The sequence below is a fragment of the Amphiura filiformis genome, chromosome 9 (assembly GCF_039555335.1).
Source record: "Amphiura filiformis chromosome 9, Afil_fr2py, whole genome shotgun sequence".
In the NCBI taxonomy this organism is placed as follows: Eukaryota; Metazoa; Echinodermata; class Ophiuroidea; order Amphilepidida; family Amphiuridae; genus Amphiura; species Amphiura filiformis.
This window is the reverse complement of record NC_092636.1, coordinates 30,978,330-30,997,300: the sequence shown is the minus strand read 5'-3', so window position 1 is coordinate 30,997,300 and position 18,971 is coordinate 30,978,330. Positions and strand designations below refer to the sequence as shown.

At 37.3% G+C, this 18,971-nt stretch overlaps 1 protein-coding gene across 1 annotated transcript; it reads right to left on the bottom strand.

The window, feature by feature from the left end:
- Positions 1-14,316: 14,316 nt before the first annotated feature.
- LOC140160040 (uncharacterized) lies at positions 14,317-16,496 on the bottom strand. The gene is made up of 2 exons (XM_072183310.1): positions 16,051-16,496; positions 14,317-15,796 (listed from the first exon to the last, which is right to left on the bottom strand). The coding sequence occupies exons 1-2, from the start codon at positions 16,494-16,496 to the stop codon at positions 14,317-14,319; spliced, it is 1,926 nt and encodes a 641-aa protein (XP_072039411.1).
- Positions 16,497-18,971: the final 2,475 nt, after the last annotated feature.

Here is an 18,971-nt window from a genome sequence, read left to right as displayed (position 1 = left end):
CTTATATACTGCGCCAAAAAGTATCCTTACACTTGGAAATAAAAAAAAATAATCACAATTCCAAAACTGAAGCATGTTGGAATAATTGTTTTTTAATAGATATTATGACACCACATTGAATCCAATATGACCACAAGAAGTGAAGTTTATACAAGCAGTTGAACAGACAAAGGTCCAGTTTTAAAAGTGACAAACTGGCCTATACAAGGCGCAAAAAGATTCCAACAAGCGTAACAAATAGACAAAACGGTTTCTTTAATGAAGCGTTATTTAAAGCAGTTTTTATTTCAGTTTTTACTTCTCTGTACTTTTTTCATAACTTTCATTTTATTTGTCAGTTCTTTTGGATTAGGATTAGGATTTTTCTCCCAAGTGTAAGGATACTTTTTTGGCGCAGTATAGTATACATTATCCCGAGAGTAAAAAACTAGAATAAACAATTTAACGTATATATATATACTATGCATAATATAATAGAAACACCATTGAAAATGGTTATGCGAGCTTCCAGCAATATTAATTTACAAAATGGTAAGTTGTTTATAAAACGATCCATCATGCCATATAAAATTTAAATTTCACCATTTGTTACTTGATCAAAATATGATCCGTATAACTTGTTCTTCTGTTGATACATTCTTGAATCTAATACATTATTTACAAATTTCAAAATTAATCAAAATAATTGAACTTACGCCTAGGTTTTGTTGACACGTACGTCATTGCCCTTGATACCATCGGGTATCACTGAGGCGACTGATTTAGGTCGATTGGTCAAGCTGCAATTAATTCCGTTTCCTGCCTGGTCCCACGCGTGCGAGAGTAGCAAACGCAATCCTCCTTTCCTGTTCAGAGATGACTCTCACCAGATGGCTTTGAGCACACCTTTTTCAAACCAGTGTTCCTCCTTGTCAAGAATGATGACGGTCGAGTCTTAAGTTTGGTTTCAGCTATAGGCCAGAGACTTTTCCTAATCGTAGCTCAAAGAGATTGCTTGGTTTCACCTATATAAAAATCTTCACATTCTTTTTCCGAACATGAGATACCATTGACTATGTTACGCCGTAACATAGTTAATGTTACGATGCAACCCCGTAACCCCTGACCATTTGCATATCGTGATAGTTTGTCTATATGAGACATCTACCCTTCAGAGTCCCTATCTGACAGGTCAGCAACGTAAGGTATTGTCATGTTACGTTTTTTATTTGCTGTGTATTCTGTACGAAGTGGTCTGATCTTTCTATCTGGAACGTCAAGTTCGGATAACCGCTGATATTAAGCGAGTTTTGGATGTGATTGAGTTTCTCAGCTACGTACTTCTCGATCTCGTTGCTAATGAGGGTGTCTGTGCCACGTTAATCTCTCACGACCAATTGATCTGAATCAGTCGCCTATAATGATATCCGAGGGTATCGGAGGCAACGTCGTGTCAACAAAATGTAATTTTGTTTTACCAACTAAATTAACAATCTTCAACAAGCTTATACATTATTGATATGTATGCTATATATCGATTGTTATATTTATTGGGTAGTTTTAAGTTTATAATACGATTGGATATACATGTACGTCGTTATGTATCAACATGGATAAAGAACGCTGTTATGAACGGAAACTAAGTACGTATGAATGAAAACTTGTTTTATTTTAAATCAGTCGCATTGTGTAGGTGCCGCTCACGTAAGCTGTTTTGGAAAAGTAGGACCATTGCAATTCTGTAAGAGGTGTCCAAATATTAAGTTGATCTGTGTTTCAATAATTTGTCGATAAAAGTTTTGTCGTTTTCCTTCAAAATGCTTTCAAGGCACGATGCATTGGCATTACTTGTGTTCAAACAACTCAATTCCAAAGGAGATTTATTATGATATTTCAAAAAAAGTAACTAACCCCCTTTATATAATGACCATTATTCAAAAACGGGTGATTGTATTACAAATCTGTGAAATGCGTTGGAAGGAGAATTTATTTCTGCACAGTTTGACACCTCATTTGCAGCAATTGACTAAATATTGACGTCACAGCGTACATTTAAATCAATGTAACCCAAAATTGGAAAGTTGCAGTAAATTGTATTGATTTTGTATGGAAGAAAATCTGTGTAATGATATCTGAGTGTTTTTGTATTGTAAAAATTTGTATGTAAGTGCAACTTTCAAATCTGGATCTCACTACATTAAATTGACCGGTGTTTTATTGTTTTCTGGGCTATCGTATCGAATGAGGTGTCAAAATGCGCAGAAATAAATTCGGCTTCCAACGCATTTTACATTTATTCATTGCTAGTTTATTAAAGGTATTGCTAAGTGGCAAGATACACCTGTTAGTTCAAGAATATTTACACCTTGATTGTTACAATATTGTTAGAATATTAAGTCTATGCTATATCTTTGAAGAGATATAGTAATATGTTTGATGTATGATTAGATTAGTGAATGGACGAATGAATGAATGAATGAATGAATGAATACATAAAAACATGTGCTTATACTCTCAAAATATAGATACCCTGTAATACCCACAATGTAAATACAATGTAAGAGTAGCATAATATATATTTGTAAGGAAGATATATATAAAATATGATGATTTGATAGAGATCGATATATTGTGTGAGTTGGTGTTTAAAGCAATTCAGGTTTAAAAAATCTGAAATTGTTGTGATACAGAAAGTAATGCTATTTTTATACATTTGCAGGAAGGTGGAAGTTGTTATTGCATGAAATGTTTGAAAATTGGCGGCTAGTTTGGATTCGTTAATTTGCATTAGTGACGAGGCGTGTGTGCATTAAACGGTTTATAATGGTTGGCCTAGATATAGGTTTCTAACAAATTTGGTGCTAATTTCGGAGGGAATTAACGAAAACACATATATTTTTGAAATATACGTTTTTAAAAAACCCAAAACCTATTTTGGTTGATAGGCACCTTTTTGAAAGAAAAGAAAAAATATTTTCAAAAGGGATGTCAAATATCAACCCAAATGTGTTTTTGTTAAAAAGTAAATTTTAAAAGTATATATTAATAATTTAATGTAAAACTGCAGTTTTAATATTCTTAATAAATTTCCCCCAATATAATCCACGTGGTCTTTAAGTATTGTTAATCACAAGAGGACCGAAAAAGGTGTATTTTTTGAAAATGAAGTACTAAATTAGCTTTTAATAATGAAAGGTAAGGGGTACTCTTTAGGTTATTGTAAAATCGTATTCGATTATGCACTCGAGTCAGTATTACATTAGAAGACAAGGAGTAACATTATTTCTCAGCAGCAATAATGACCTGTTCCACATTTTGGATCGAACTATTTGGTCAAATTCATAACTTGTGTGCTGTGAATAATTATTTGACTAATCACATTTTCAACTTTGATAGAGAAATATAATTATATACATCTACTGTAAGTTGTGTAACTATATCACTGAATGAAAATTACTAATAACTGTTTTTTTTATACTAACTCACTGATCTATAGTACATTATCCGCTGAAGTGGACACTGGTTTTCCAAAAGAAAGTGTGTGTTGTACATAAAATATAAAAAGACCCAGAGTACTAAATATACAACGTTTATGTCAAGGGATAAACATCACTGATATGCTTAAGCAGAACAACCTGAAATTCATCAACAATCAGATTGTGGAAATTCTTGAAATATGTCAAAAATTTGTGCCAATATGCCATGTTAATGTGAAAACAATGTAGGTAATACAAAATATGTCACTTCACAAATATGATAAAAGAACGTACCTATTTAATTCACGCGTGAGACTTTGACCCTGTCTTTAGGTCACGTACTCACATTTTTGTCCATTTTAGCATTTTAAATGGCAAATTGTCGCACATGTGTCGCATTTTAGTATAACCAGTCTGCAGGACGATTCGGACGGGTTCGCCTGAGGTTTTTTTTTTAAAACTTGAAGCTGAATGGATCTTTCTGGATGAAAGTTTCTGTTTCTACACGTGTTTTTTCACACGCCAAGCCATAAGTCTTTTGCCGAGGGAGGATTCATAGTGGCATGGTGCGCACCGATGGAAGATTTGAAACATTTCAGGCTTTTGGTACAAATTTAGGCCAACATTTTTGAAAACTGGTTTAGAGATGAGTGGTTTTTCAAAAAAAGTGTTGATTCTTCATTGTTTTAGGAAATATTGTGCACAATTGTTCCAGAAATGGGTACAATTTTGGAACAGAAATAATGCAGGACAAAATAATAGTATATTTTGGTCTCTTTTTCATTTACTTTAAAATATTATTTCAGAGGTACTTTTTGTGGAATCCCAGACAAATATCCCTACACAAAAGTAAAGTTCATGGGTCTTGTGGTCAGCTATTGGCAACCTTGATAGTTGACTTATATAACCTGAATAAGGTATACATGGTATTGAAGTGTGTGTTGTACAAACAATTAGATGGTTAGTACTTTTTGTTACTGCTTAGTCCAGGCAATATATGGTTTCACCTGCATGAGAATACAAATATTGAATGTATATGAGTTCAATGTAAGAATGTTTTCATGAGATGAAATATGGACTGTTCCATTCAACGAGGCTTTTCCGAGTTAAATGGAACAGTTCATTATTTCACCGAATGGAAATATTCTTTCCATTGAACGAATAAAAATATTCAATATTTGTTTTATATAACTCACAAATGAGTTCCCTTGCTTTCACTTTATTTTATAAATCACTAGGAAAACAAAATAAATTAAAAGATATCTAAATGCATATTTATATTAGAAGCAACACCTGCACCTATAATTGGCGAGTTGAGGTGGAAACCATACGCTCGCGCCATACTCTCGCGCGTCTGTCAGCGTTGCTATGGTAGCTCCGCGTCCGTTTAATGGAAAAATGACTACCGTATTGCACGGACGCGGAGTGCAATAGTCCTTTTGCAGATGGCCGCTAAAAATGGCAGAAATAATCAATAGTAGTTGGCCAATCAAATTACAAGAAACTTTGTATGAGTTATATAAACATAAATGTGACATAACAACTTTAAACGTAAAATAAAAACGAAACCAAGGTCATTTTTTTGTAAGTATGTGGTTCATGAACCTCTCTGAAATTGTTTTGAAGTTGTGAAAATTCAAGGTCATTTACTGCTTTCAAACAATACAAACACCTACTTTGAGCGCAAAGTGGCCTGCTCTGTTGTTGCCTGGAAATATGTTGTAATATAGTTAATGTGAAGGTGAAAGTCTATAAGATCCCCAAGATACGATCTTGCAAATATTCTCATTTATGGTATATTGTAGTAAATATAGCTATGCTCTGTGTAAAAGACAAAAGCATATTGTCACAATTGTTCACAATTTAGTGTGATTTTGATACACCTTTATAATGCTATGAGTCATATGAAATAAATACAACCCGAATGCACCGATGAAATGTTTTATGTGAATTATTTTAAGCATTAAATAGCGCCCGCATTGTTTTCCCAGTGTTAGTCATTTAACAAAAAAAAGAAGAAAAAAAGAAAAGGAAATGAGTCAATGAAACCAATAATCATGTCAATGCAGTCCTGATGAATAAAACAATGAATCAGTTTTAGAGAATAATCATTGATTTATTATTCCCCTTTATTAAATCCCTTTTTGATTTGATAAGTGGCTTATCTTAAAACTAGGCTTTCCGCGGAGAAAAAACAAAGGCGTTGTATTCCTGGCCGAGTAACCCATTATAGGTTAATACATGCGTATCACTTGTTGGGAGTGAAATTGTACAAAATAATGCACGCGTACTGAGATGTTGATCGTTTAAGGGGTTGTTTGGAATGACAGGTGAGTCAGGGGTCAAAAACAAACTTTTTACCTTTTTGACCTCAGCACATGTGTATGTATGATCTGCCATACAAAAATTAAAAAACAATACCTCAAAGTATCATTTTTAATGTTTTTGTCATAATCACGCTTTTCTACAAATTTCATCTGTTTGTACCGGGGCGTGTCTGTTGCCAGGTAGGCCTACATGACAGCATAGACACACGTTACAACCTTGAATAATAATACAGAATTGTGACGTTATATTCTTCTTAACCTATCTTAGAACTGCCTATTATTTCAATTGTTATACTGTTCTGGTTGGTTTATTGCATATACTCTATAGAAATTATGCAATATGACGTCGAGCATGACAGAGTCATCTTCATTCAAATAAAATTCAGGTACCCGTAAGGTACCACGGAGCAATTCGCACGATAATACAATAAAACAGATGAAAGGTATGAATGGTTGTGGAATCGAATTGCAGACCTGTCCCTCTGTCACCTTAGAACTGCATCTCGTAGGCAATGGTAGGTAATAAACCAACCGGAACGGTATAACAATTGAAATAACAGCATGTCTTGGTCTCAATTCAAGATGTGCAATTTGGACACACCTACTCGTTGGCTGATTTATACTTCAACAGTTCCTCAAAGCGATATCAGAAAAGCCACTATCTCATTGTTCATTGGCCCGCAGTATGCGCTCGCCCCGGGGCACTCAACTTTAGAATTGATAGGTAGGGTAGGTAATTGATGTGCCTACAAGCTTCGCGAAGTAGGCGCATATCAGTACAAAACGTTGGGTTTTTTATTTAAAAAAAGGGTCATTATGTACAATCAAAATGAAAAAGGGGTCATTGGGTATAATATTTTGAAAACTGAAGGTGCCTGGTCATCGGGTATAGTCGCCTTCAAAAGAGGGGCATATATTGACAGGCACATACCGTCACCTCTAAAGTTGATGCCCCCCCCGGGTGCTCGCATTATATTTTGTTCAAGGCTCGGCTTTTAAAACTCCCACACATCACAATAAGGCTATTGAAAAGTGTATAGAATAGCTAATGATAGACCGATTAGTCGCGGACCCGAGCGACAATATAGTAAACACATCGAGTTTATAAAACAAGTGACAGTAGTCGTGAATTATGGAGGGTTTCATTGAACTTCTACCAGCAAAATATGGAATAATACTAACACAAGACACCAATCGAGATGATGATACCAGCCATAATGGAAGGCTTGTATTTGACCTTCTTATGAATCCAATTTCGTGGCGAGAAGTTAAAAAGGTAATGTATATTTCAAGAAATTTGGGTTCAAAAATTCTGTATCAGCTCGTATCATCAATTCCGTAAATATGGCGTATAGAGGCACAACTTGACAATACACTGAACTATTTAAACGTAAAGGACGCACTGGATACACATAAATTTGTGTTTCCTTGCTGGCGGAATAGTCGCAAAACTCTTTTTTGTCAAAAAAGTTGGACAATTTATGAATTATGATTGGCAAAATAGCGAAAGGAAATAGACTTTTCCAACCATGTAAAACTACACTGGGTTGTTGACATGGTCGACATACATTAAGGCATACGCATGTTCCTAAAGTAGGAGGTAAGTACTATAATTAATTGTTTAAAGTGCTCAACATACCAGCAAAAAGTCATTGGGTCATCAGAGTACAGGGACTTTGTGAAATACTGGGTACAAAAAAAAAGTGCGTGAGCCGATATGCAACATCAAATATAAAAGCCGATTTACATAATTTCCCATGACCTTACAGAAGTGATCGTGCTCAAATATAAAACTATAGAGTTTGGTCCTTGATATGCACCATCAATTGTGTACTTGTGATCAATATTGCTAGGCAAACAATCACAGCAAACATGCCAAAATCCTCCCATTTCTCCTCCATTTACACACATATAAACCCATCCCTTAATGCACGAGCCCCGAGCAATAAGTGATATCTGATATGAATTTATTAACCTATTTCATACACGAGAAAAAATTCCGTGATTTTTGCTATTTTATAACAATATTGTCACTAAAATGTCGGAAAATGCAAACAAAATATAAATGCATCCAACCGTAAGAAAAATGAACGCGTCCGAAAGCACTGCGCGTACTTGAGAAGGTACTACGGTGTGGTGCGGGGCGTCATTGGGGTGTGTTTGGGATCTTTGTGCCAAAGTGTTTTTGGATTTGTACAGAGGAACATTTGCAAATCATGAATTTGTCAGTATACCGACTTTGTGCAATTTCAATGCTTAGTGCTTATATGAATTCTGCGATGTCTTGACCCTATATTTGGCAACTCAATTTTAGTATTATATTGTATTTTAATGTATTTTATAGTGTTTTTTAAATGTGTTTATAATTATGTAATGTGTAATTTTAGTTCTTTTATTTTGGTGTGTGTAAGGGACCCCATCTAGTGGGCCTGCGTGCCTGTTCGGGGTTGCCCTTATGCACCACACACCGCATTTTGATATTTTTATGTGCAATGAAGGTAATAAACTAAACTAAATTTAACTAAACTAAACTAAACTACTACCAGAAGTGAACACAGGGCCAGCATGGAACTTGTTCCCAACGAAGTGAAAACTCAAATGAAATTTATATATTCACAGTTGCTATGAATGGTATTGAAGGTCCTTGGTATTCAACAGCAGAAAAATGGTCCTGTGAGCATGTGAGTTCAAGGATGGAATGAGCGTCCTTGAAGATCATCCAATGTCCAAAAGGTTTGTTGACGTCACCACTAATGACATGTGTGCTGAAAGGCATTGATAATGAACCAAATAAGAAACATAATGAAAAAAATATGAAAACGCCAAACTCGTGTTTGATGAAAGTGCTTTCAACATAAATCCGTATTCCAGTGTATTTTCTAGATTGGGGCTCCCAGAATCTTCATTCACAAAAATGATACCAGTTGACAGAATCAGGTCCACACCTCCTATACAAATAGAATGAGGACCGAGACAAGTTTCATCTGTATTAATGGCTAAATGTGATAAGACATACATTATTTACTGGAAATATGAGTCCATTCAGTGGAAGCACCTGGATCTGCCATCAATAAGACTCGATCACCACAGTACAAGGTCTTCATAGATGTTTTCTGAGATTCAAAGAGATTATTGATGACAGATCATTTGACAAATGAAAGTACAATCATAGGCATCTAAAAGCACCTAAATATTTACGGCTTTTTTTGGGAAAAATGTATATTGAATATGAGAGGTCAAAATTTTCAAATGATAGTCGGCTTTTCCTCCCAGCTACATACACTTTATTAAGTGAATATCATTAGATTGATAAAGGACTGTTAAATATCTACAATTAAAAATAAATATAAATTTTTATTAATTTGCCATAAAATTTGAATTATATCCCGAATTTCACAAAATCTAAAATTCTTTGATATCAGAAGGACATCCTAGTATGCGGAATGCAATTCGAAATGTCTAATGTGCTCTCATGTCCCATAAAAATATTACGTAAACGTTGCTATCCGTTCCCTTAAGGTTAAAGACCACTAATAGGCCTGGGCGATACATTGAAATACGACGAGGAACTATTTGTTTTCATGGCATTCGAAAAGACTGTATTAAAATCGCTGAAATTGATCAAGTTACATAGCCAAAAAAGTACTTTTTAGAGTTTGATGCTTCAAAATGGTACATTTTCTCTCATTATATGACATTTTTGATGTAATAGTACCAAAATTCATACGCACGGCTTCGGGTTTGAGTAAATAGTCGCCCTATCATATTGTAACTTTCAGCTTCGAGGGCGCACTGTCATTTTAAGGTGTTTACGGTTCAGTGCGTTAAAACAAGAAAAGTCTCAGGTCAACCTATGTTGAATTTTTGATCATTTGGCATCTAAATCATATAGTTTCACCTGATATTGGTGACATTGAACTGTGAGAGTTCTGAATATGAGAAAATTCCACCCGAAATTAGGCATTTTCCCATTGAAACACGTGTAATACATAATTAGTGGTATTTAACCTATAGAAACACTGAATTCTATGGATCTGATATTCGTCATGGAGACTTTTCTAGCTATTTTTTGCTTACATTTCTCAATATTTAACTGTATTTGCCCTGGCAAGAAAACGTGCATCTTCTTCGACTACTAAGGTATGTTTTTAGAACCCGTTGAGGTAGTAACGGGTTAAGGGGGGACTTGTGGCATTAGTATTGGGTTTACGGCTGGTTTCTGTGATTTCAGGGCTTCTAAATTCAACAACCTTCGCTTGCCTGCGTATACATATAGAAAGCTTAATGATGATGAAAAATCAATGTTGATGATCATATAGATATGCCACTTTGTTAATTAGAACCACATGCACATTTTGTTGGTGATTTCCTTGCCCTAAATATCGTACATAGGCCTATACGTGTAAATACAATATAGGCCTAGGCTAGGCATTTTGCTTAAGCTTTAAGGCGCATGCAAGGCCTATAGTCGCGTGTAAAATAAAACCTAGTCTTTGTGTACACGTTGTCTATGGGCCTCTACAGCATCATGTATGGCCTCACTCTATCCTAACTCAAGCCATAACCCTACTATAACTCTATTTTAAATCCATATCTAATCCTCGGACCTAGCCGTATCTCTATCCCTATCCACGAGCCTAGCCCTATCAAACACCCTATTCCTAATGCGAACCTGACCCTAATCAACAATTCTAACACTAATCAGCAAGCCTAAATCGGAACACTAACCCTAAATCAATCTTAATCTGATCTGATCGTGCTAGGACATGCTGCAGATACGAATCTCCAGATATAGTCCTAGGTTGAAGCAAAAACAGCGAAACAGTCATCATACAGGGTGTCCGAAAACCATTGATATTTTACTCGTCATGCTGTTTTCCAGAAATTTTCTTGTTAAAACATGTATTGCAAATGTCAATGTTTACATTCATGGCATTTTACCCGAGATTGGAGCACTTTCGTGCTTATATATAGGTTAAAGACCACTAATAGGCCTGGGCGATACATTGAAATACGACGAGGAACTATTTGTTTTCATGGCATTCGAAAAGACTGCATTAAAATCGCTGAAATTGATCAAGTTACATAGCCAAAAAAGTACTTTTTAGAGTTTGATGCTTCAAAATGGTACATTTTCTCTCATTATATGACATTTTTGATGTAATAGTACCAAAATTCATACGCACGGCTTCGGTTTTGAGTAAATAGTCGCCCTATCATATTGTAACTTTCAGCTTCGAGGGCGCACTGTCATTTTAAGGTGTTTACGGTTCAGTGCGTTAAAACAAGAAAAGTCTCAGGTCAACCTATGTTGAATTTTTGATCATTTGGCATCTAAATCATATAGTTTCACCTGATATTGGTGACATTGAACTGTGAGAGTTCTGAATATGAGAAAATTCCACCCGAAATTAGGCATTTTCCCATTGAAACACGTGTAATACATAATTAGTGGTATTTAACCTATAGAAACACTGAATTCTATGGATCTGATATTCGTCATGGAGACTTTTCTAGCTATTTTTTGCTTACATTTCTCAATATTTAACTGTATTTGCCCTGGCAAGAAAACGTGCATCTTCTTCGACTACTAAGGTATGTTTTTAGAACCCGTTGAGGTAGTAACGGGTTAAGGGGGGGGGGGACTTGTGGCATTAGTATTGGGTTTACGGCTGGTTTCTGTGATTTCAGGGCTTCTAAATTCAACAACCTTCGCTTGCCTGCGTATACATATAGAAAGCTTAATGATGATGAAAAATCAATGTTGATGATCATATAGATATGCCACTTTGTTAATTAGAACCACATGCACATTTTGTTGGTGATTTCCTTGCCCTAAATATCGTACATAGGCCTATACGTGTAAATACAATATAGGCCTAGGCTAGGCATTTTGCTTAAGCTTTAAGGCGCATGCAAGGCCTATAGTCGCGTGTAAAATAAAACCTAGTCTTTGTGTACACGTTGTCTATGGGCCTCTACAGCATCATGTATGGCCTCACTCTATCCTAACTCAAGCCATAACCCTACTATAACTCTATTTTAAATCCATATCTAATCCTCGGACCTAGCCGTATCTCTATCCCTATCCACGAGCCTAGCCCTATCAAACACCCTATTCCTAATGCGAACCTGACCCTAATCAACAATTCTAACACTAATCAGCAAGCCTAAATCGGAACACTAACCCTAAATCAATCTTAATCTGATCTGATCGTGCTAGGACATGCTGCAGATACGAATCTCCAGATATAGTCCTAGGTTGAAGCAAAAACAGCGAAACAGTCATCATACAGGGTGTCCGAAAACCATTGATATTTTACTCGTCATGCTGTTTTCCAGAAATTTTCTTGTTAAAACATGTATTGCAAATGTCAATGTTTACATTCATGGCATTTTACCCGAGATTGGAGCACTTTCGTGCTTATATATAGGTTAAAGACCACTAATAGGCCTGGGCGATACATTGAAATACGACGAGGAACTATTTGTTTTCATGGCATTCGAAAAGACTGCATTAAAATCGCTGAAATTGATCAAGTTACATAGCCAAAAAAGTACTTTTTAGAGTTTGATGCTTCAAAATGGTACATTTTCTCTCATTATATGACATTTTTGATGTAATAGTACCAAAATTCATACGCACGGCTTCGGTTTTGAGTAAATAGTCGCCCTATCATATTGTAACTTTCAGCTTCGAGGGCGCACTGTCATTTTAAGGTGTTTACGGTTCAGTGCGTTAAAACAAGAAAAGTCTCAGGTCAACCTATGTTGAATTTTTGATCATTTGGCATCTAAATCATATAGTTTCACCTGATATTGGTGACATTGAACTGTGAGAGTTCTGAATATGAGAAAATTCCACCCGAAATTAGGCATTTTCCCATTGAAACACGTGTAATACATAATTAGTGGTATTTAACCTATAGAAACACTGAATTCTATGGATCTGATATTCGTCATGGAGACTTTTCTAGCTATTTTTGCTTACATTTCTCAATATTTAACTGTATTTGCCCTGGCAAGAAAACGTGCATCTTCTTCGACTACTAAGGTATGTTTTTAGAACCCGTTGAGGTAGTAACGGGTTAAGGGGGGGGGGACTTGTGGCATTAGTATTGGGTTTACGGCTGGTTTCTGTGATTTCAGGGCTTCTAAATTCAACAACCTTCGCTTGCCTGCGTATACATATAGAAAGCTTAATGATGATGAAAAATCAATGTTGATGATCATATAGATATGCCACTTTGTTAATTAGATAGATAGATAGATAGATAAATGGTTTATTAATATGCACTCTCAGTAAAAACTGAATTGCCACATATTTACAAAATATAATAAACATATTTTACACATTATTCATTAAAATTGACATAAAAGATAGCATTTTATCAACACTCATGTACTCACGCTTCGAACAGTAAACTCACCACACTACTACGACTCAGACTCCTAACACATTCACAGCGCCCGTCTTCACACACACCCAACACACCCCCTTTACAAACACTCACACACCATCACCAACACCCCGATCCACACCCGCAACACTAAACGCACAACCACCAAACTCACCCAATCACACACCCACCCACACACCCACACTTAAAACCATTTACTCCATAAATTCAAGGTGAAAAACATCAAAATACATATTTCAAACGAGTACCACAAATTGATGAGAATTAACACATTTGCATCAAAATTGTTCATAATATTGCACATGATAATAATGATAAAAGATCACATTAGCTGGTCATTGTACAGTTTAGTGAGATAGGGTATTGGGCTTTCTTGGTAGCGTTTAGTTCTGCAGCGGACAGTGGTCAGATGATCTGAATTACGAAGTAGCCGACTTGTGCTGCTGCCGCGCAGGGGAGGTAGCCATTCGCGGAATTGATGAGAACTCATCATTGCATTAACGAATGTTACACAGATATGTTTCCTTCTCTCAGTCAACACAGTAAGGTTGCATGTGGTCAAAGCTTCATCATAGGTGAAGTATTTGTTGCCCAGGATGATCTTGCAAGCCCGCTTTTGCACACGTTCAATGGCGGATTGTTGTTTGGCGGTGATGCTTGAATGCCAAACCGGAGCAACGTATTCTGTAAGTGGTCTGACGTAGCCAACATATATTGTCACAAGATCTTCAATCGGCAAGTCAAACCTTTTCAGCAGTTTAAGCATATGAAGCCTACCGTTGGCTTTCTTCAGCATTTGATCAATGTGAGTTGACCATGTCAAGTCAGCTGAGATTTGGACGCCAAGGATTTTGGTGACATTCACCTGATTAAGATCAGTGTTACAGAGTTTCAGCACGTGATTTAGCGGTCGCCTTAAGAACGAGATTGACATATATGCGCACTTCTCAGGATTGAGCTTCATGTTGTTCTCATTTGACCAGTCTGCGAAAGTGTTCAACTGATCTTGCATGGTCGTAGGCTGCGATGCTTTGGCTGATTCTATGATGGTCATGTCGTCAACATATTTGAGAACACAGATAGGCGATGGTGTGTCAACAAGTGCAGAATTAATCATGACAAGTAATCCATTGGGACCGAATAAGGTGCCTTGGGGTAAGCTTCCTTCAGCGTTATCCACGATGAAATGGCGCCTTTGTACCGAACACATTGTTCTCTTTGCGTAAGGAAGCTGCAAAGCCACGCAACCACAGGGGGGCGGACTCCAAGATTGATTAATTTGCGAATGAGTACATTGTGGTTTATGCGGTCAAACGCTTTGCTGAAGTCAGTGACCACCAGCGTACTGTGGCTTCCTGGTTTGTCAGCATTTTTGTGTAGCGTATGCAACAGTTTGACAAGGTAGTGCGTAGTCGCCACTCCTTTCCGGTTTCCAAACTGGTTGGGATCAATATGTTCTTGAATATCGTCCATGAGCCACTGATTCATGAATGATTCGGCTACCTTAGCAAAATGGTCCGTTAACGATATTGGGCGGAGACTGTTATATGTTGCAGGCTTACTCTTGGGGATAGGGACCACCGTGGCCTTTCTCCACTGGGGTGGCACAACACCCTCTGCGTAAGATCTGTTAAGGATGTTGGAGAGTGGTAAGCTCAGTTCATACGAGAATTCGCGGATAATCCTACTTGGTATTCCATCAGGACCTCCAGCTTTACCGCTCTTTATTTTGTTCAGTTTTCTGTACACCTCATGCTGCTGCACCACAAATGCTGAATTGTCAGACGATTCAAAAGATGGAAGATCATCCACATTAAGAGGTGGCTGGTCATTAGCAACTGATGCGAAATGTTCATTGATACTATTTGCCACAGCGACAAAGTCACTTGGGTTGACACACTGGGGTGGAGCAATGTTTGATTCAGTTTTTGTCATATTAGCCATAACACGAATCTGCTGATACCACTTTGCCGGATTCGCTGATTTTAGTCGCTGTACCCGGTCACGGTAGAAGTCACGTTTTGCTTTGGATATTTCGCGCTGGACTTTGTTGCGCATGATTCTCCAATTGTGAGTGTTACCTTCATGAAAGGATTTCTGTCTCTTACAAATAAGCGATTTAATAGCTGGAGTGATCCAAGGTTTGTCATGTACATGAAGTTTCACTTTGCGACAAGGGAAGTGAAGTTGTATTGCCGTGTTCAGAGTTTTGTAGAAGGCACTGGTCTTATCACCTGTATTTGCCGCTTCAGTGACCTCAGTCCATGTATGACTAGTAATCCATCTGCCAAACTCGCGAAGATTAGAGTCTTTCAGGGGTCGTACTTTGCGGGTGTGAACGCTGTTGGATCTGATTTCATGATCCTTAGGAGTCCATAATACAGTACGATGATCACTAGTCCCGATTGGGGCGCTGACAAATGGTGTATTGTAAAACGTGGATAAGTTGGTCACTATCTTATCCAAAATGCTGTCACCTCTAGTTGGCTTGTCCACCACTTGGGCAAACTTGTGACTAGCAGCAAGGATCTGGGTGATATCAAGTTGGTTAACGTCACCTATCAGGGAAATACCAGCATCTGGGTGTTTGGTGCTAATTTTGTCAATACCATCAAGCAAATGTTCAATGAGCTCTTGTTCGTGGGGATCGCCCGGGGTATGTATATTACAGCATAGTACAGTGCAGAGATGGCCCGAGGAAGGCGTTGGGGGCGTGCTTTGAACCACAGTACCTCTAGATTGTCTGGGACTGTGATGTCAGTATTTTGTGGATTCAATTCATGGCGGACGTAGCAGGCTACTCCTCCCCCTGCGCGGGTAGACCTTGATTTTGTGAGCAATTCATACCCTTCAAGTTGATAATGTTCAATTGGTTTGTTAGAAGTAAACCAAGATTCAGAAATGGCACAGACATCAGCCTGATTCCCAATAACCGTCGATCTGAACTCATCAAATTTTTTATTCAAAGATCTTGGATTGCACATGAAAATAGAGGGTAGGCTATGTCCAGACATATGAGAATCTTTAGGTTTACATTCAGGTTGACATTCAATTCTACATAAATTACTACTATTACTATTGCACACAGATTTTGTTGGCATACTGACATTATTAATTGATCTATTAGTTACACGAACTGTAATTGGTCTTTGTTTGTTACGACCAGCTCTACACCCTCTCTTAGTACTTTTTGCGATACCAATGTCTTTAAGTTTAAGCCACAACGAGTTATCAATACTACCGCAAGTATGTTGGGCTACGTCTAATAAAGCATGTCTATCGTAGCGTAGCATTGTGCGAGGCTGTATAATACACATTGCGAGAGGTCACTGATGCGAAGCGTTCGTGAGGATGATCTATACACAGAATATACGATGCAAGTATATGGCGATAATGCAGTGTTATTTTGTAGACCAGATGTTCAACAAATATCATGAGTTTGCAGCGAAATTCGCGAGAAATGTCATTCAAATGAGAGTTCAATGTGTGGTACAAGTACTTACAAACTATAACGACGGCGAAATATAGTTGATAAAACACGTAAAAACAGTCAAAATTGTGTAAAACGAGACATCAAAATGAGGTGCGTGGTGCAGCCAGCATGGGCGCAATGTTTTACGCCTAATTACGTTCTAATTAGAACCACATGCACATTTTGTTGGTGATTTCCTTGCCCTAAATATCGTACATAGGCCTATACGTGTAAATACAGTATAGGCCTAGGCTAGGCATTTTGCTTAAGCTTTAAGGCGCATGCAAGGCCTATAGTCGCGTGTAAAATAAAACCTAGTCTTTGTGTACACGTTGTCTATGGGCCTCTACAGCATCATGTATGGCCTCACTCTATCCTAACTCAAGCCATAACCCTACTATAACTCTATTTGAAATCCATATCTAATCCTCGGACCTAGCCGTATCTGTATCCCTATCCACGAGCCTAGCCCTATAAAACACCCTATTCCTAATGCGAACCTGACCCTAATCAACAATTCTAACACTAATCAGCAAGCCTAAATCGGAACACTAACCCTAAATCAATCTTAATCTGATCTGATCGTGCTAGGACATGCTGCAGATACGAATCTCCAGATATAGTCCTAGGTTGAAGCAAAAACAGCGAAACAGTCATCATACAGGGTGTCCGAAAACCATTGATATTTTACTCGTCATGCTGTTTTCCAGAAATTTTCTTGTTAAAACATGTATTGCAAATGTCAATGTTTACATTCATGGCATTTTACCCGAGATTGGAGCACTTTCGTGCTTATATAGGTTAAAGACCACTAATAGGCCTGGGCGATACATTGAAATACGACGAGGAACTATTTGTTTTCATGGCATTCGAAAAGACTGCATTAAAATCGCTGAAATTGATCAAGTTACATAGCCAAAAAGTACTTTTTAGAGTTTGATGCTTCAAAATGGTACATTTTCTCTCATTATATGACATTTTTGATGTAATAGTACCAAAATTCATACGCACGGCTTCGGTTTTGAGTAAATAGTCGCCCTATCATATTGTAACTTTCAGCTTCGAGGGCGCACTGTCATTTTAAGGTGTTTACGGTTCAGTGCGTTAAAACAAGAAAAGTCTCAGGTCAACCTATGTTGAATTTTTGATCATTTGGCATCTAAATCATATAGTTTCACCTGATATTGGTGACATTGAACTGTGAGAGTTCTGAATATGAGAAAATTCCACCCGAAATTAGGCGTTTTCCCATTGAAACACGTGTAATACATAATTAGTGGTATTTAACCTTAAAAAGGTAAGTAAAGGTAAAGGAGACGATCCGGTATAAACAGTGATCGGAGTGCCCATCTCTCTTTCATTGGCGATTGGGCCAGACTCCTCCATGTAATGTTGCTATAGGGGGATCGCTATACCTCCTCTACAGCGAGTCTGTTACCTTCCCGCATTTAAGAATGCCGGTACCCATTTAAACACCTGGGTGGAGAGGAGTAATCGAGAAAAAGTGCCTTACTCAAGGGCACAACACGATGGCGTCGCCGGGGCTCGAACCCGCAACCTTCCGATTATGAGTCAGAGCCCGTTCCGCTAGGCCACTGTGCTTCCCTTAAAACAACGATAAATAGCTAGAGATTTATCATTTGCACATCCTATGTTTGCTTGCTTACCACTTACAAATGATAAATTGAGAGGTAGTTGAAGAAGACTGCCACTCAAAGCAATTGAAATCAACCATTTTCTCTCAGGCTATTGAGAGGGTGATTTCCGTTGAAATCCCCAAAGTTTTATTTATTTTACATTTCAATATAAATACTTTTCAGTTTACACTGGGTTCACGCTATGTTTATTATCACCATTTTACATACTCTACATTAACTATGCCCCTGTGTGCTAACTCATGAACCCAAAAAAAGAATCCAATCAAAATAATTGAATGTTCAAACAATTTCAAACACCCATCAGCAATAATTGAAGTGTGTAAATTGACTCACATCAATCAAATTAAATTCATGAATTCAGGCACAAAGCTTACACTAGGAATGGTTAACTGGGAGGCATTAGCTTAAAAAGGTGACTTATTTATTAAGGCGGGTGGGGTATGACATAGTATGATTGACTGCATTTAAATATTTAGACAAAGAAAGCAGAAATACAAAAGGAATGGTATTAGTTCTATAAAGGAGATCCCAAAGGATTGGTTATCTGGGTTGTCATTATCACATGATTTTTCTCGGAGGGTAAAAACGCCCAAAACTTTCGTTTTGATATATTATTAACCTTAACATTAAGTAGAGCG

Coding starts and splice junctions, on each gene's coding strand:
- LOC140160040 (XM_072183310.1), bottom strand. CDS start 16,496: ATGCTACGCTACGATAGACATGCTTTATTAGACGTAGCCCAACATACT. Junction 15,797..16,050: donor GAACATTATCAACTTGAAGG/GTATGAATTGCT, acceptor TGACAAAATTAG/CACCAAACACCCAGATGCTG.